The sequence below is a fragment of the Rhamphochromis sp. 'chilingali' genome (genome assembly GCF_963969265.1).
Source record: "Rhamphochromis sp. 'chilingali' genome assembly, chromosome: 19".
Taxonomy (NCBI): domain Eukaryota; kingdom Metazoa; phylum Chordata; class Actinopteri; order Cichliformes; family Cichlidae; genus Rhamphochromis; species Rhamphochromis sp. 'chilingali'.
The window spans coordinates 12960908-12976725 of NC_137946.1; the positions used below are offsets into that span (position 1 = coordinate 12960908).

Consider the following 15818-nt stretch of genomic DNA (forward strand, 5'->3'; position numbering starts at 1 on the left):
ACTGTCTCAAGTAGACAACCAGCAGCCAGAGAGCTGTCCATATGGGCTCTGTGCGTCTATCCAGATAATCTTTGTTGGAGGATTAAGACCGGAGCAGGAAGACATTCAACACGACCTGCATTTGTCCAAAGAGAGTCCTTTAACCTTTCAGGTAATGTGTGTTTTTCTGCTTCATAGCCTAAACTAATAGAAATCCACTGTCAGTAGGCTACGGGCTAGCTGCATATAATAGGTGAGCTTCACTGACCTCTGCTCTGACCTCAGCTGCTGCTAGCCCACAGTACTTTTGTAAACACGCTCTGGATTTCTCTCGAGGTTTGACTGTTATGCGAAATATAGAAAGCAGAAAAAAGTTCAACAACAGGCAATACTCGCTGTCCATTAAAGTTTATATCAATTTACTGTTGACATGGAAGAAAGTCCTCTGACATGATACTGTAACAGATGGTGCATTCAAGCGTAATTACATTGTCACGGGGCAGTTAATGGAGTAGAACATTATACTCCATACAAACAACATAATAGGTTTATAGCTGTCATATGGACCTTTTGCTTCCAAATGACTTCGGACGTTATCTGATCATTTTTTATTATTCTCATGAAGGCAGTAAATATAAAACAGTCTCTCAGTAGAAGGGATTTTGCTGGAACTGTAATTTTGTTGGGTCAGTGTTTTGAATCCAGTACAGCACTGCAAGCCATCTAAATTTTAACATGTATAATGGTCAGTTGAATTAAATCACACGTCCTCCAAATTCTGTGGGCCATTTACAGTAAACGCAACACAACTTCTGCCTATGTCATATCAGGTGTGGTGTTTTATTAATTTTCTATAAAAACACAAAGAAAAACATCACCTTAAAAAAATGCTAAATTATTGTTCTAATTCCCTGCATATTCCGGTTTTACCGTTTTAATTATGAGGATTTAGATGCTTATCTCTGTGGAGGCTTCCTAGTTCTTTTCTTTTTTCTCTTTTTAGATTTTAATTTACAAAAAAAGTCTCAAATGAAAAAAGGAAATTTGTAAAATAAAACTTGAGGGAAATAGATTACATTATAATGCATATATTTGTTAATGGAAGGCCTATAAAGGGATATGCAAAAGCCCCATCATAGACACAAACACTGTGTAAACATAGATCTGAGTGAGAGTTGTAGCTGGCTGGCTTTATCATGTGAGAATTGAAGCCATTAAACCAGGGATGGGGAACTCCAGGCCTTAAATGCTGGTGTCCTGCAGGTTTTAGATCTCACCCTGGGTCAACACACCTGAATCAAATGATTAAATGGTAAATGGCCTGTATTTATATAGCGCTTTACTAGTCCCTAAGGACCCCAAAGCGCTTTACATATCCAGTCATCCACCCATTCACGCACACATTCACACACTGGTGATGGCAGCTACATTGTAGCCACAGCCACCCTGGGGTGCACTGACAGAGGCGAGGCTGCCAAACATTAGCGCCACTGGGCCCTCTGACCACCACCAGTAGACAACGGGTGAAGTGTCTTGCCCAAGGACACAACGACCAAGACTGTCCAAGCCGGGGCTCGAACCGGCAACCTTCCGATTACAAGGCGAACTGCCAACTCTTGAGCCACGATCGCCCACGATTAGTTCATTGGCAACCCTCTGGAGAATTTAAAGACATGTTGAGGAAGTAATTTAGCCATTTAAATCAGCTGTGTTGGATCGAGGACACATCTAAAACCTGCAGGACTTCGGCCCTTAACGCCTGGAGTTCCCCCGCCCCTGCATTAAACAGTTACCGGTATACTGAAATTTAGTCATTACTATAATGTTCTTATTGCTTGTTATTTAACAGTATATGCATTTTTTTTTTCAACAGGACAAATCCCCACTGCCGATCATAATGTCTTTATTGGATTTTCTTGGGCAGGGGAAGCTGTTGGGGGTCGGAGTTCTGCTGGTGTGGCTCGTCCTCTTCCACCTTCTTGTTAATGTTTGGCTCCTTTGCGTCTTCACCAGTCTCCTGGTAGTTCTCGGAGGTTGGCTTGGGTCACGGGCTCTGCTGGATGCCAACAGCGTTCTCCACCTGGAGCACTTCTTGCCTCTTGGCAACATTAACCCACCTCAGTATTCACCTGAGCACGAGTGGAGATTGAACCATGAGATCCACAGCGCTGTCCACAAAGCAGTGCGTGACTTTGTGTCCTCGTGGTATCGCACTCTGCTGCCCGAGGTGGAGGGCGAGTTTGAGCGTGCGGTGCGTAATTCGATGCTGGAGTCAGTGATGGAACTGAAGGAGCGTGCCCGGCGAGTGGACAGAAAGGTCATGGTTCAGCGGTTGCTGGAGGTGTACGGGGGTCACCTGCAGAACTACATGACAGTAAGACAGATACAGTCAACACAAAAGGGAAGCATGAGCCTCTGGCAGCTCTACAGTGAAGTAGACACCCCTCATCCAGCTGTGAGCAGCAAAGCTGCTGAGCTCAGCTACTCCAGAGCTCTAGTTCACCTTGTACTACACGTGCTGGTTCCATACCCACAGATGGAAACCAGGACAGGAGGTTACATGGTTACAGAACTTATTACCTGCAACGTGCTGCTACCGCTCATAACCAGGATATCCGATCCTGACTGGCTCAACCAGACCATTGTAGACATACTTACCAGATGCAGAGAACCACACCAGGAAATCAACGTGGATGACCTCCCAGTAGATCCCCTATACAAATGTCAGATCGACCAGGAGTCCTGGGCCACCTGCATGTCACTGTCTTCTTCCGATCAAGCTGGTCTCGCCAGCAAAAGCGCCTCTGACCTTGATGACCTGAATGAGAGCCGGAGCACGACGGAGCAGACTGAGTCCTCACTGAGCAGCATGGTTAGCTTGGCGTCAGCTGGGAAATTTCAAAGCTGCCGCCCAGGTCTGCTCACATCATACAAAGTGAACTGCTGTCCGCTTACATCTGCCCATCACTCCAACTCGTCAGAGTCCAAAATAATTTCACTGGACTCGCTAACTCAGTCTGACTCGGATGATGATCTGAAAGGAGGCTTTTGCGAGTGTGGTCCTTCAAACAACTTCTGCAGCATGCTCACTTCTAAAGATGTTGAAGCCTATGGATGCTTCGGTCCACTGAGAAATCTAGGACAGAAGGTGGTGGTGCCGGTGGACTCCCAGTGGCCAGCAGGCATAGCTGAAGAGAAATCTCCAGGTTGCCCTAGAAGAAAGCTTTGTTTACCCTCTTATAACTTGGATTCCCCCAGCAATGCAGTGGCACCTGTGAACATCCAGAATGTCAGAATTGGTGGCACCGTCACCGCAAAAGACCAGCGTGGCACCGGCATACATCCCTATATTCTTTACACTGTAAAGGTACAGTCATGTCACAGCCTGGTACAATGAAGCTGTCTTATGAAATTGGATTATTGATGATTGCATACTGCACCCCTCTTTCTGTTTAACAGTTTCAGACAGCGACCAGTGATGGCAGCACCACTCCACAGCATGCGGCCTGTCACGCTGTCAATCGCAGATACAGCGAGTTCCTCAACTTGCAGACACGATTAGAGGAGAAGCCTGAAATGAAGAAATTAATCAAGAGTAAGACATCGTCCTCTGCTTTAAGACATCACCAAACCCTAGTAGTCCAAGAAGAGATGCCACGTTTATTTATTTATTGCATTTCAGATGTCAAGGGCCCAAAGAGGATTTTCCCTGATCTCTCATTCAGCAGTCCAGACGGTGAGAAGGTTGAAGTGCGTAAAAGCCAGCTGGATGCCTTCCTAAAAGTAAGCATTGGGATTATAACTTTTGCATTTGCAGGGTTCTGACGTTTGTTCTTGTGGTATAATTTTTATTGTTTTCTAGCAATTAAGCAGCATTCCTGAGATAGCCAACAACGAAGACATGCAGGAGTTCCTAGCTCTCAATTCAGGTGTCTGTACATATTTTGGAAGAAAACCTTTTGCCAAGTCAAGAATTGATAAGGTAGGAACAAGCTAACAGAAAATTAAACCAATAAGTAGTTGCATTTTGTGAAATTTACTCCATTACTCCCCTGCGAGAGTTAAGTAAGAAGTTTTATGCCTTGTTCTTGAGCATGGAGTTGGACCTTTTGTGAAAATGTGTAAAGAAATTCCACATTGTAATACTCAAGAATGCACAAAATAGAGAAGAATAAATACTCAAGAAGCTAATCATGTTCAGAATGAGACAAAAACTGGATGCTTTTTCTTTCTTTTTTCTACAACTTGAATTTAATTATCTCACATATGTTTGATTGATTGAAAGATGATGGAAAATGCTTTGGACACTTTGAAGACAGCTTTCCCACATCCAGAACCCCTCAGCCCAACAGAGGACATTGATGGAGATCCTGATGGAAGAACAATGGACAACAGAAAATACAGGTAAGAGCTCTATCTGCCTGATACCAGTCTTCACACACATTCAAATCTACTTTGCTTCCTTATTATCAATTCGGTGAGTTAATTCTCAGCTTCTTTCATGTTGGATTTAATTCACTTATTTTTGTAACACGGGGATTCCTATTTTGTGTTCTGTGCTTCAGGAGGCTTTTCCCAAGCAAAATCTCCCCAGCCTTCAATATACCCAACATTCCTGATCTACATCCTAAAGTGACATACTGCTTCAGTGAAGGCAGCACTGTAAGTTATTATTCCTCATGAACTATCAACACAAACATGTTTCAGACTAATGTGGGAGAGCGTTGACATTTTCTTCAGAAATCATTTGCTTATTCTGATTTTCTAGGTCCTCAATGGCATGTCACTGTCCCACCTCGAGAATTTTGTTGGTGAGCAGGAAACACTGTTATGTGGACTGAATGGGAAAGAGAACAAGCAGAGGTGTGAGCAAGATGTGAAGAAGACTTCAGGGAAAACTCACGGCACAGGTTGAGTTTGTCTGAAGTAGATTTATCCACATTGGCAAGATGCACTGACACAGTTTTACCACATGGGTGCAGCAAAACCCAATGTCTGTGGTGGCTTTAGCTGAGCAGTAGACGATTTGCAGCAATAGGGCACAAACACATTTTGGAGACTTTTTGAATCCACATTTAGTAAGAATGTTTTTTTTTACTTGCAGTGGAAAATCTTGACCTCAGCATCTATTAATAGATATTTCTCATTAAAAATTTTTTGGTTGATTGTTTATTAACAACACAAAGGTAACTCCATGTTTTTGCCCACTACCACTAATGGTGTGTTCTGCCTTTACAAGTAGTCAAATATTTTTTTAATTCATTTGTGAAGATTCCCATCCTTGTGCTGAAATAAATGTATAATTAATGTATAATTAATGGGGGTTTGTGTGTGTGTGTGTGTGTGTGTGTGCGTGTGTGCGTGTGTGTGCGCGCGTGTGCGTGTGCGTGCTGCAGACACAGCTGTGGCAGATGTCGCTTTGAACATCTTGTGTTTGCTGATGAAGGATCAGTGGAGTTGGCTGTGCACTGAGAACATCCAGAAGGCCATCAGACTGCTCTTCGGGACTTTCATCGAGAGGTAAGAGTTCCTCCGCATCTGCAGCTGTTTGTGAACTGTTGTTCCTGATTTACTTACACTGTAAGTAAATCAGGAACAATTTACTTGCACTGTAAGTAAATCAGGAGTGAAGACAAAATCAACAATGACTTATGCCATAAGTCATTGCTAACCCATCCTTCCGCTCAAATGAGCTTGGAATAGTTAAAGGGAGCATTTTGGGAAACCACTACAAGGTAGAGGCTTTCCTCGGAGAAGGGGGCTATGGTATTGTAGCCAAATGCCGTGATACCAAAACCAACCGAGCTGTGGCTATTAAGGTGAACAAGAACGACCCTGATATTCTGCAACAGGCAAAACTGGAAATTTTCATCCTGGAGCAGCTGAGAAGGTTGGATCCAGATGCCGCCAACATTGTTCAATGGAACGGCTTTTTCCACGACGGAGAGCGTGTTTGCCTGAAATTTGAACTCCTAGATCAATGCCTGTGGGACTACATACGGGACCCGAATAATCGGCGTCTCCCCATAAGCGAAGTCAGGCCAATTTTAGGTCAACTCACAAATGCTCTGTCCCACCTGGGTTCTTTGGGAATAGTGCACGCTGACCTCAAACCTGGAAACATCATGGTTGTAAATCGCTATGAGTCTCCAGTCAAAGTCAGACTTATAGACTTTGGCCTCGCATGTCCTGCGTCTGCAGTGATGCCTGGTGACCGTGTGGGGACAGTTGGTTATAGTGCACCTGAGGTTATGCTTGGCCTTCCTTATAACGAAGCAAGTGACATGTGGTCTCTGGAGCTGGTGGCTGTGGAGCTTGTGTGGAGCAGGGAAATTATTTTACTGCTATTGTTAAATAATCATCATTATTACCATTGCATTAATAATATAATCTGGAGTTTATATTGCATTCAGGGGTTGAACAGTGTGTGTCTTTCAGAAAGGCTAAAAGTCACAGGCTGACAGGAAACAGGCTTGCAGAGAGTTTGCAGAAGCAGGAAGTTATTTTGAGCAGCAGGCTAAGACGAGGCTTTAACAATGTAACAGATAGCTTTAAGATGGCCTTAAGATGTTTATGATGATGTTAATTTTGTATTTCAGATGCAGTTATAACTATTGTGTACACAGTGCATATCTGTGCTTATTAAAGAGTTGGAGCTCGGTCAATTAATTGGGGGTTGGAAGCTTTGTTCGGCGCGATGTCCGGACAATCTATTGTGCAAGTGACTTGGAGCCATAGAAGGAATTGCAATACATGCTTACAAAACACTTATATATCAGGTCATTTTATATTAAGGTTTTAGTAGAGGTTCTTGGTTAAAACATTTATTTAGTAGAAGACATACACATAGTCTCAGTGAGCCTCTGTCCTGGTGAAAGGTCAGAAGTGCAACAGGTGAATTGAGAAAGAGCATGTGAGGTCGTGACACACACACATGAGTTAGATTTATTTAGAGGAGAGATTAGTCGTGTCTCGGCAAGAAAGAGGAACAATTCACTTTAAGACAAGAACGGAAAGTACCAGCCATGAAAATAGAAGATGATCTTCTGGGTTAAAAGTCATTGTGGTGTTGATCTGATCTATGTATAAAATGTATCTGTGACGCATGAAGGGGCGTCAGTAAATCAAACCCTGATGCTATAAAATATCTGTTTATGCTTTGATTAAGTCGGAGATCACTTGCTGTCGGCGTACAGAGTGTCTTCCCACACGTGTGTATTCATTAAAAATCATTGTTTGACCAAGAGCTTCTGGACCAAGGGTGGTTTGTACTCTCCCTCCTCAATTTTGAACCTTAACATTTGGGGGCTTCGTCCGGTGGTTGAGGAGGGAGAATTGGAGGTGTAGATGGAGAAATTTGGTCTTAGGTGGTCTGACGGGCAGACATGAATTCCAGTGGTCGAAGTGAGTGGGCATAAGCCGGCTTATCCAAAAGGTAAGGCACTACCTGTTGAATTATTTCCAAAGCGTGCCAAATTGGATATGATAAAATTTAAGTCTACTCACTGAAGTTACTGGTGGATGTCTGTTTTGATTTTGATGAAAAATCTCATGAGTTGAAGCAGTTAGAGTTCTGCTAAGAAGAAATGAAAGCAGTTAGAGTCTGCGAGAGCAGTTAGAGTCTGCCAGGAAAAGTTTAAATACTGGGTTGAAGTCCCAAAGAAATTGAGTTAGAGTCTCAAGTAGTTTGGTAGGAAATTTGGTCATTTTGTGGGTTAAAGTCCCGGTTGGTCATTAGGTCAGACCTTGGTTGGTCATTTTGTGGGTTAGAGTCCCCATTGTCCATCAGGGTCGATCTGCCTCAGTCATACACTTGTGTTGGGTGTTGATTGTTGTTTCAAAGTATTATAAATTATTCTAGGACGGCAGTTCGAGTCTGCTAGGAAGCGCAGAGCCCGGAGGTTATGCTCCCTCCTTGTCGTGGACGCGCGACATTGACCTGTCGGCGAACAGGGTTAGTTCAGTTTGGCTTAACTGTGGGGTACAGGGCATCCTGGAATGAAGCTAGGAGTTAGAGTCTCCTTACCGTTTGGAACGGTACCTGCGCTTTTTTGGACAGGAGAAGTTGGACTTCGGGCGTGTAACTTTAACCTAATACTTCGGGGTAAGCCTTGGCTGGGAAACGCCAAAAAATAGAGCTTCAGGCAAAGTTTGGGTTGGTTGACGCTTTTAAATTGAGTTAGGGATTTTAGAGATGAGGCCAGAAACAGTTAAAGTCTGATACTGGTGAATTGGTCGCAAAAAACTCAGGGAGTTTATCCGCTGGGCGGTTATTTTAAATTTGTCAAAATTGTGTAGGCGCTAAAGCTGACAGATCTGACAGTGGTTGTAAATATAAGATGTCTTTGTAATATAAAATAAGAGATCTCTGTGTGAAAGGAGTCTGAGGCAATGCTGGAGCTATTTTTAGACGGTGTGTGTGTGAGTGAAAATGCAAATGAGTAAGCAGTGAACTGTTTAAACCACAGTTGGTTTTACAAATACTGCTGCAAACATTGTTGAGTGTGTGTTTCAAATGCCATTTATGTTTATTAGAGGACTATAAATAAAGTTTTGAGTTGCCGTAGTGGATGTATAGTAATTGACTGAGTTTGGATGTAGATATATAAATATATTGAGTGCACTGTATATACTTAAGACTAACACATCACTTTCAGTAGTAACTTTTCTCCAGCATTAGTTGCTGGTGTGTTTTATTTTTAATTTCTTGTGTGTGCGGTGAGAATTAATGGAGGTTTCAATTTTTTGTTTGTTTGTTTTTTACTTGCTCTTTTTGATTATGACAAGCATGTCTAAAATACTCTTAGGAAAGTGTGTTTTGAGTTATATTCCTCAACTCTAGTCACAGTTTAAGTGTGTGAATGCGGTGACTAGAAGGTTTTGAATGATGATTATTTAACAATAGCAGTAAAATAATTTCCCTGCTCCACACGGAGAGCGTGTTTGCCTGAAATTTGAACTCCTAGATCAATGCCTGTGGGACTACATACGGGACCCGAATAATCGGCGTCTCCCCATAAGCGAAGTCAGGCCAATTTTAGGTCAACTCACAAATGCTCTGTCCCACCTGGGTTCTGTGGGAATAGTGCACGCTGACCTCAAACCTGGAAACATCATGGTTGTAAATCGCTATGAGTCTCCAGTCAAAGTCAGACTTATAGACTTTGGCCTCGCATGTCCTGTGTCTGCAGTGATGCCTGGTGACCGTGTGGGGACAGTTGGTTATAGTGCACCTGAGGTTATGCTTGGCCTTCCTTATAATGAAGCAAGTGACATGTGGTCTCTGGGGCTGGTGGCTGTGGAGCTTGGTACAGGGGTGCCACTCTACCCTTGGAAAAAAATATTATGATGTTTTGAAATTCATCATAGAGATTCAGGGTCAGCCACCAGATCATGTTCTCGATCCTGGCGTGTACACTGAAGACTATTTCACAAAAGACAACTACAACCAACAACGCTGGACATTTAAGACCGCCCAACAATTTAAATACGAGACAGGATATGAATCTTTGGAGACAAGATACATAAAACTGACACGTCTGGATGACCTCGAACAAATAATGCTGTTTAGACGAGGACCAGAAGATGGCCAACGCTTATTTGTCAGCCTAACTAAAGAGATGTTGGCCTTGGATGCACACCAGCGGATAACACCCTCTCAGGTTCTCCGGCATCCCTTTTTCAACCCTGGCCTCTCCAACAGGTTCCCAAGTATCAACACTGAAAAACCATACAGAGTCAATCTCCAGCATGGCATCTTCCACCCTGGACAAAAGTGATAAAAACACAAACTGGGGTTGGAAAAGGATATTAACAGCAAATTACACTGGAAATATTAATTAAGCTGCTCCAATAATTATCACTTTGGCTTTTTTTTTTTTTTTTTTTTTTAATTTTCACTCCCCCCACCCCAACCAGTCGCGGCAGATGACTGTCCCTTCCTGAGCCTGGTTCTGTCGAAGGTTTCTTGTCACGGCTGCCGAGGCGAGCCGTGTGGATATAGAAGGAGGACCCAAGATGCAGGCAGTGGATGAGATACCGGTGGTTTTATTTACAGAGGTGTAGTGGCAAACAAACAGTGGGGCATAACAAACAACTAAAGACACCTAAACTGGGAGAACTAAAATAACAGACCTGGGAGCATATGACAACGGATGATGAATAGCAGAGAGACGCAGACGAGGAACAGGACTCCGTGGAACACAGGGTAACAGACTGACACAGAGTTACACAGACTGACACGGAGGAACACAGACGAACCGGCAACAGGCAGGAGAACACACAGGGCTTAAATACACACACCAGTAATCAGGGGATGAGAGACAGGAGGGCAACACAGCTGGGAGGAATCTGGGCTGACGGGACAGGGGAAACGTAAACTGATCACACTCACGTACGACGCGGACCTTCACAATAAAACAGGAAACTCAGATACATGGAACCAGACAAGACATTGAACTAACCAGACAGATTCACAAACAGATGGGGTGACACCATAGACAGAGACAGACTCAAAGGCAGACCAAATATAACACACAGAACTCAAACAATAATAATCATCATCATCATCATAACTAGAAAATGATAACTAAAAGCGCTGGGTCACCGACCCAGGACCATGACATTTCTTCCTTTTTAAAGTGAGTTTTTCCTTCCCACTGTCGCTAAATGCTTGCTCATAGGGAATCTTCTGATTGCTGGTGTGGCCAAAACTCTAGGGGAAGTAGCAATTCTTGTGAAAATTAAAAAAAAAAAAAAAAGCCTACCAATATTCAAAGCAGAGCAGCGGACACCTTACCATCACATCAGTCCTTTAATCCGACCTAAAACACCATGTTTCAGCCAGTGTTCATGGGTCTGGTGGACCCGCTAGAGTTTTGGCTTTCCAAATTAACACTATCAAACAATTTTATGTTAAATTACTCAACAGATGTTTACTTCATCCCAATTACAAGACATATGAACAGCAAACATGGTTAATTTTTTCCCTTTACCTTTGTTAGATCACATTTATGAATTAATGTGCTTCTCGTTTTTCTTTTATATAAAATGTTATAAATAAATCAGTTATAATCAAGTGGAGTGAGTGGAAAGACACAACACATTTACACGTGAAAAAATAATTAATCGTTTAATTTTTCTTTTGAAAAAAACTGAACACGGGTCTCACAGACCCGAACACCATACAAGGGTTAAGAGGGGTTTTTTTTCTAGGTTTTTATAAAGATTACAGAACACAAATAACAAAAATGCCAACGCTATTGTCATTTTTGACAACGCTATTTTGATGTTGTCTAATGTAGTGCAAAAAAACAAAACAAACCCAAAATTTAGTAAATAAAGTAAATAAGGTATATACTACATAGTATACAACATTTTAGTGGTCCACAATGGGGTCAATGAACAGAATGAAGGAAGTAAGTCTTTTATATGACAATGGTGTGAAAAAGCGTTTTCCTATTTATTTGTATGTTTGTCACACTTAAACATTTCAGATCATCAAACATTTTTTTTCTTTTTTAATGTAAAAAGAAAAATCCTTTAACTGTACAGTTTTCTTGATGTTATGATGCTTCTACCACTGGTTTGTCATTAATATTTTATTGTCTTAGTGTGTTAAAGATTCTAGTTCTTATTCTGGTCAAACTGTGCTTCATTATTTGTTTACAGCACAGCTACAGTTCCAGGTGACTTCAAGTCAAAAGGATACTACATGTCAATGGCCAGCAGCCTGTATTCAGTTTGAATATTGCAGTAAATGTACCTGGATCTGTTTCTATTGGGTTGTGAATTTGGTCTCACTGTTACATCCAACTTTTAGAGTGGGATAAAGACAAAAAGAAACAAGAGAGAGTGGATTTGTAGTTAGAAATCCAAAGTTGCTTCTGTTTTGCCCACACACATTGATGATGATTTCACATCGTAAGCAGGTTATCAAATGTGGACAGAATGTTAGCAGTATAATCAAATACTTAATCTTGATGGCATTACCTTGGCCTCGAGTAACACTGTGACGAATCTTGGAGCCATTTCTGAACAGGATATGTCACTCAACTCACACATTAAACAAATCTCTAGGACTGTTTCACTTCATCTGAGCAATATTGTCAAATTTAGAAACATCCTGTGAGAGTGAGACAGAAAAATGACTTTGAGATTGTTACTTCTAGAGTGGGTTACTGTAAACAGGTAAAATCTCCCTGAAAAACCTTCAGTTCAAAGGCCACAGTGAGAGTGCTAACATATCAGCTTCTCTTGATTTGCTGCCTGTTAAAACCACAACTTAATTCAAAATTCTTCTCTTTGAATAGAAAGTCCTGAATGATCATCATACTGTATGGGTAGAGTTTCTTAAAGTAGAATGGGAGGCTGAGCCTTCGACTATCAGGCTCTTCTCCTGTGGAACCAGCTCCCAGTTAGGGATCAGGAGACTGACACTCTCTCTACCTGGAACACGAAACTTCAACTTGATAAAACTTATACCTCAGGTGACTCTGCTAGAGGACTTTTCTGGTGTTTGTCTACTCTCTGCCATAGTTTGTGTGATGTCCTTTTGGTTGTTCGCAGTCTTTGTACTGTCATTCTGTTATTTACATTCCAGGAAAAAATATTGAATTTTTATTCATTACAATAAATCACAGCAAGGCCTCAACAGTTGGCTATGGGGTCTATTTTGTGAGCAGGTGACATATTTACAGTCATTTATTTTTCCTTCATTCAGCCAGATCTAGAGGGCACAAGGACAGGTTAGTGGTGGTTAGTTGGATTTTAATGGTGCACGATCTTCTCTCCGATTGTCTTTCAGGAGTTTTTTAGCACACACACATAAATGTTATGGGTTTTTGTGCTTTACTTGCTAAACTAAATAACTACTGGACCCACTTTACCACATGGTGTGTGGGAAATGGGCTTTTCCTACCCCTAATGTTATGCTATCATTAAATGGTCATATTGGTCACAACTTTTGGCTTGATATCTGCCTCTGGGACCTCACTTCTGGCTTAAGGTTCATGTTTTGCATTCTCCTGTAATTGCTTAAAGCACGCTTTTTCATGAGCTTGCATTTAATTCCCCATCTGTCTGTTTGACACACTGGCACATGTCCTGAACATGGACGCACTCACTAAAGTATTGAACTGATTTCTGTATCAGATGGTTGGATGTAGGTGTCGCCCACCTTACCAGTGCTCCTTGCTGGGTGATTTACCTACAAGTGCTGCAGGAAGCTGTATGGCCCGGTGGCACTCTGCCTGCTCAACCACAGCCTGAGCGAAGTGCTGCACAAAAGGAGAAAACAAAGGAGCAATGTTTGGACTGCCTGATGCAGCTGCTCCCAGGTGAATAACAGCTGTTCAAATCAGATTACTGCTGTTAAATGCTGCCCTGATTTTCATAGCTTCTGACAGTATGTTTCACTGTTTGTGTCTGAGCAGAGCTCATCACTGACATGCTGGGTAATGAGAAGTACAGACTGAGTTTGGAGACTATGCTGGAGTCTTTGCAGGACCACCAGATAAACAAGTGAGTCAGCAACCAAACAGCAAGCTAACAAGAAACAGAAACTGTATCAGTGCTGGTCTCTGATTATCACTAAACAGTACAACCACAATGTTAATGTTTCAGATAGAACTGCAAACTCCTCTTACCTTTCATATTTATACTATTATATCATCAATCTAAGAATGTCATTTTCCTGATGTCTTTTTCCTACATCTGTGTTTTTCTGCAGGCATCTGCTTTACTGCATCTGTGACCTGCTGCTGGAATTTCTGATCCCCGAGTCGTGTGATGAGAACTTCCAGCATTCTCTGCTACAGAGCTTGACCAAAGACACATATTGAGACAACAATGATCGTCATTAGTTTACAAAAATCTGCCTGCTGAAGCCCAGAACTGATCACCAGACAGACTCGGGTCTGAATGACAGTCACGACTCTCAGCAGCTTGTCTGATAGATAAATGGAATACACAGGTAAACAAATATCTGTCATTCAGTTGTGGCGAGCTCAGTGTACTTATTAATTCCTATCATTATTTCATGATCATTTCAACTTCCCATATGTGTGATAGACTTATCACTTATCCCATTATCATAAAACAAGCTTGAGCTTCCATTTCAGCTTATAAAAAGTGTTAGGTATTTTAGCACTACGGTTAGCATTTACAGGATATTGTTTTATAGTGACATTATGCAGGAAAACTCTGTCATTCAATAAGGCCCCTTTGTTTTAGTTATTTTTCTCTTTGACCCAAGAATTGATGTGTGAGAATCACAGGCTGGTACAAGGTTGAAATACCACAGAGATCACTCCCTCAGCTACATTAGTTTCTTAATCTTTTAGGAGACGCCTGTTGAGGCCAAATGGTTTGTTTCAGATTTCACTAATGTAAGAACTCTTTGTTTTGTGCCTTGAAAATATGTCGCTGAGATAATCACAATTGTAGCTGAACTAATAAACTACACAAAGGATGCTTCTTCACCCAAGGGCAGGAAGACGCTGCCTTATCTTGGTCTGTACTGGTTTAAACTGATAAATCTGCTGTCTCATGAATTTTACCCTCTATATAAACTGTTGTACTTGTGAATAAAGTTGAGTCACTTTGGGAAGACAACCTGAAGCAGTCTCTGTTTTCTTGTTCTCCCAAGCTGCTCCCGAGCTCGTACTAACACGCTGAATGGCATGCTTGAATATTACTTGAGAATATATTTGACTGTGTTACAGACTAAGGGACATTCTCTGCTGATAGGTGAAGGTACATTCTCTGCTGATAGACGTCCACGCCTCGGAGGAAGCCGATCCACGGAGTAGGCCCTGGAAACCGTTTCCTTCAAAAAGTTTGCATCCAAGTAAAATACCATGTACTGTATTTGTCCTCCTCCTCCATTTCTTTACTTTTCAAGTTAAATCTGTTAACGTTTCAGACAGTGTCCCACATTATCCCAAACATACCTACTCTTTTGCCCCATTTTTAGTCTTTTGGGGAGTGATAAGATGATTAGGTGATGCATCGTTGGTGGAAGCAGTTCATGGAGATGCAGCTTGTCTTATACTTGTGCAGGATGTGACGTATTCATAAAAGCCTGTAGTCAATGGAGTCCACAGGGTAATGGCACAACAAAGCGGCATCAATCACGCAGATTAATGAGAAAAAAGACTGATCCTGGCTTCATATTTATATCATCACGCAAACTGACGTCTGGTTAACATGTCACCCAGTTAAACTCATTTTTTTGGCTCTTGGGCTCTTTTATCTTGATGCATTCATTTATTCTGATGTGGTTGTAAATCGTGCACATTCCTACTTTGGAGCCTGGTAAGTTCACAGCTGGCATGAGTGCATATGTTCATGATATCTACCTGAAGTATGATCTTCAGATGTAGAACTCGACAGATCGCCGGGGCTTGAAAGGAAATGAAGGAGGCTCTTCCAGGATTTTATATAAAGTTTTATTCTGTCTTTTGTCGCCCTTTATCTAATGACTGCTAGAGGTCTCACTGTGCTTCTCAGTGCAATTAGTGCCTTCAGCTGAGCCCTCTGACATCTGTGAGTGAAATCAGCAGTGTGAAGGATTTGCTCAGATGAAAGCTGGGGCTGAACTTCAGACAGGTGTACTGACTGAGTCAATAAATGTTTGAAGTTGAGAGCACTGTTGGGGAATCCCCCTGTCTTCAACACAAAGAGTGAACTTTAGCCGTCACAAAGAGGATTTTGTGCTAGTTTTCTTTGATTACTCCTCTGTGTCAGGTAACTTATTCATATAATCCAGCTCTTCTCACACATTCTTTCACTGTACAAACACTATTTGTGTGAAAGGAGTTAAAAATCGACTGATTTCA

At 41.9% G+C, this 15818-nt stretch overlaps 1 protein-coding gene across 1 annotated transcript; it reads left to right on the plus strand.

Annotated features, from left to right (window-relative positions):
- The first annotated feature begins 25 nt into the window (after positions 1 to 25).
- Positions 26 to 14804, plus strand: snx19a (sorting nexin 19a). The gene is made up of 12 exons (XM_080867233.1): positions 26 to 151; positions 1853 to 3346; positions 3439 to 3574; positions 3662 to 3762; positions 3842 to 3961; positions 4265 to 4383; positions 4545 to 4641; positions 4748 to 4889; positions 5376 to 5499; positions 13132 to 13316; positions 13413 to 13500; positions 13709 to 14804. Exons 2-12 carry the CDS (start codon positions 1877 to 1879, stop codon positions 13818 to 13820), a joined length of 2694 nt encoding a protein of 897 aa, XP_080723359.1. The 5' UTR covers positions 26 to 151; positions 1853 to 1876; the 3' UTR covers positions 13821 to 14804.
- The last annotated feature ends 1014 nt before the right edge of the window (positions 14805 to 15818 follow it).